The 3197-nt window shown below is 64.0% G+C and overlaps 1 protein-coding gene across 2 annotated transcripts in view; it reads right to left on the reverse strand.

Annotated features, from left to right (window-relative positions):
- ZNF687 (zinc finger protein 687) overlaps positions 1-3197 on the reverse strand; it is a 10415-nt gene that overhangs the window by 1506 nt on the left and 5712 nt on the right. For both annotated transcript variants that reach the window (XM_040626753.1, XM_040626754.1), the window contains exons 4-7: positions 1077-1253; positions 826-988; positions 344-676; positions 137-249 (exon numbers count right to left, since the gene is read on the reverse strand). In XM_040626753.1, the coding sequence (XP_040482687.1) occupies positions 137-249; positions 344-676; positions 826-988; positions 1077-1253 (786 nt within the window). The remainder of the gene's footprint in view (positions 1-136; positions 250-343; positions 677-825; positions 989-1076; positions 1254-3197) is intronic.

Raw genomic sequence — 3197 nt, forward strand, 5'->3', positions numbered from 1 at the left:
GTCCCAGAGCAGAGGGAGGCCTCAACCTTTGGTCCACTCAGATGAGTCATGGCTGGAAGGTACTTAGAGGGGCTGGGGGCATGGGGTGGGCAGGCCACTTGCTCAGAAAGAGGAAGGAGACGGGAGTGGGGGTTACCTGCATGGATAAACTCGCTTGATACCCTCATGATTGACCCTGACATGACGCCTCAGGCTGGGGGCAGAACAGAAGGAGCGCTCACACAGGCGACAGGGAAACTTTTTCACTGACTGGAAGAGCAGAGGGTAGGGAACCTCAAAACCAGGCTCTAAGACCCCATCCCCACAGCCACACAGCCCAATCCCAAGGGGAAGCCCCACTCACCTTGCCATGCTCCTTCTTCATGTGAGCCACATACTCATCTCGCTCAGGAAACCAGGAGTGACAAAGGCCACAGGTCCAGCCTCCAGGGCCCCCACCCCCACCCTTGATGCCTTTGTTCCCTAGTTCCCGTCGGGGCCGTTTGGTTGGGCGAGGGGGCTCAGGAGAGCTGGGTAGTTCTTCCTCTTCTGAGGATGAAGACGATTCCTCAGTAGGGGCAGCTGTTCCTCCCCGAGACACAGCCAACTCCTCGGGCTCAGCCTTGGGGGTCATCAGGGCACCCGCAGCCCCTTTCCCAGCAGTCTCCTCCCCCGGGCGCCCGGACTGATGGGTGTTCTGAGGGAGACAAGGGGGTAGCCGCTGTGGGGGAGGGCCTGGCTTTGCCAGAGGCCTCGTCGCTCCCCCACCCACTTCCTGAGGGTTATGTTACCCTAGCCCCAGGTCACCACAGCTAAGCACCCGCCTCTGTCCCTTAACTCCTATACCTTAAGATGTTCCAGCATGGTCCTTTTTTGGGCAAAAAGCAGAGGACAAGATGGGCACTTAAAGACGCTGACACGCTGGGGCAGCAGGTGCTGGTCGAAGTGTGAGGAGAGGAGGGGTTTGTGAGTGAAGACCGTGTCACACATGGCGCACTTGTAGATCATCCTGTGTGGGTGGAGAGGACAGTGCAGACACCCTGCCCGGCGGGGCCCCAGCCCCGCTCCAGCCCACCCCACTCCCTGCCAGGTCGTACTTGGCCTGCTGCGTGTGGAAGCTGGGGTGCTGGGTGTACAGGTGGGCATGGGCGCTGGGTGCAGACTTGAAGGCCATGGGGCAGATGGGGCACTTGTGGAAAACCTCGCAGTGCGACGTCTGGATGTGGGACTTGATGGAGTTCACACCCCCGAACACCACTGCACAGCTGGGGCACCTGGGGGCAAGGGGGCGCTGAGGTGAGGCAGGTTGTCTCGGCCCGTCCCCCAGCCCCGTCATTCCTGGGAACCGCCGGACTCAAAAGTTCACCGGCGGCAGCGGAGCGTGAGCAAGGTGGGACAAGGGGGGTACGCGGACCCTGCTCCTTGAGGCCTGTGGAGGCGGGGCAGAGACAGATCTCACACTGAGGGGTTCGGTCTGGAAGTTGGCTTGCAGGAAGTTGCCCCCGCACTCCGGGCAGACGTGGGGGGGCCGGTTCTTATGCATGCGCTGGTGGGCGCTGAAGCTGCAGCGATTGGGGAGCATCATGGGGCAGGTTGGGCACACCTGTCAAGGGGGTGGAAACGAGGTCAGTGAGGAGTGGCCTGCCCCCATGACTTCTCCTGGCCAAGCCCCAACACCCCGGATCCTACTCCCATGGCCTCGGGCTCCACCCCTGGGAAGGGCCGCGAGAGGGAACTCACAGTGCTGTTGGCCCCAGGGGCGGGGGCCCCGAGCTGCTGGAAGTGGGCAGCCATGCCGGCCTTGTCCCGGCACTGCTCCTTGCACTCCAGGCAGCGAAAGCACGTGTACGCCGCGCTGGCAGGGGCGGCGGGCGGCTCGGACGAGAGCGGCAGCACAGGGGCCTCGGCAGCAACCGCGGTAATGGCGGCGGTGATGGCCCCGTCACCCTTGCCCAAGGCGGGCAAGGCGGGAGGTCCGAGGGCGGGCGGGACAGCCAGCAGGGGCGTGATGTCCGGCTGCCCCACCATCTGGTCCAGGGCGACGGGCCTCATGACCAGGTGTGAGCACTGCATGACGAGCCCTTTGTCCTTGTGCTCTCGGGCGTGCAGCAGCAGGCTGCATTTGTTGAAAAAGACCAGGCGGCGGGCGCAGTGGTTGCAGGTGACCTCGATGCGCATGCTCCGGCGGTCATAGTGCCGCGCCAGGCTCTTCTCCAGCGAGAAGGCGTCCCCGCACTCGAGGCAGCGGTAGCCTGTCGGAGGCAGGGCCAGCCCGGCCTCAGCCGGGGGACTCAGGTTGGGCCGGTAGGCAGGCAGCAGGTTCTTGCTGTTGAGGATCTTGTTGAAGGCCTCCACCAGGCTGGACTGGGTCCGCGAGATCACCGTGCCACCCCCAGCGCCTGGCCCGGTGGCCGCCTTGGAAGGCTGCACCATCACCACTGAGGCCCCGTTCACCTTCTGCCCCCCTGTCCCCAGCCCTGCCCGCCCCTCCGCCTTGGGCAGGGCTTGGGGCACCAGCCCTAGCACATTCTTAGCCATCGTCTTAGGGCTGGTGGTAGGGCCCCCGGGCAGAACCACAGCTTTGCGGGCCACGCTGGCCGCCATCAGCATGGCAGTACTCGCGTTCTGGATGGTGGCTACGGGCAGCACGGTACCCTTTAGCCTTGTGCCGTCACCCAGCTGGACGCTCACCACCTTTGGACCCTCAGGGGTCGAGGTTGCGGGGGACAGCTTCAGGAGGCCAGCCTCAGCCAGGAGGGTCCCCTCAGCCAAGGGGGCAGGGGGATCGGGGTCTGAGGGGACCCGGGTTACAGTCCTTGTGATATTCCCGCAGGATGTTTTAATGGTCTTGATCCGCACCTTGAGAGGCCTTGAGGAGCTGGAAGAGGCAGGGGAGTCATTGCTGTCCTCATCTGCAGCTTCGGCTCCACTAGAGGGACTCTGGGGACTTTCGGGGGAAGCCTTATCCACTGGCCCCTCCTCCTCTTCTTCCTTCAGGGGCTGACAGCGGGGCACTTTGGGGGAGGCAACAGGGCTCTGATGCCCTGGAGACTGCTTGAAGAAGGGCAACCCAGCAACCCGGGGAGGCGAGGCGCTAGCAGTAATGCCCGTGGCCTCTGGGCTCAAGCCAGAGCCTAACCCGGCTAGGCCCTGAGGATGAAGGGGGCTGCAGCTGTCCTGCTTCATGGTCCCCAGCAGTGGGGGAGAACCAGGTGGCA

This window comes from Ursus maritimus, unplaced genomic scaffold (genome assembly GCF_017311325.1).
Source record: "Ursus maritimus isolate PB19 unplaced genomic scaffold, ASM1731132v1 scaffold_12, whole genome shotgun sequence".
NCBI classification, from domain to species: Eukaryota; Metazoa; Chordata; class Mammalia; order Carnivora; family Ursidae; genus Ursus; species Ursus maritimus.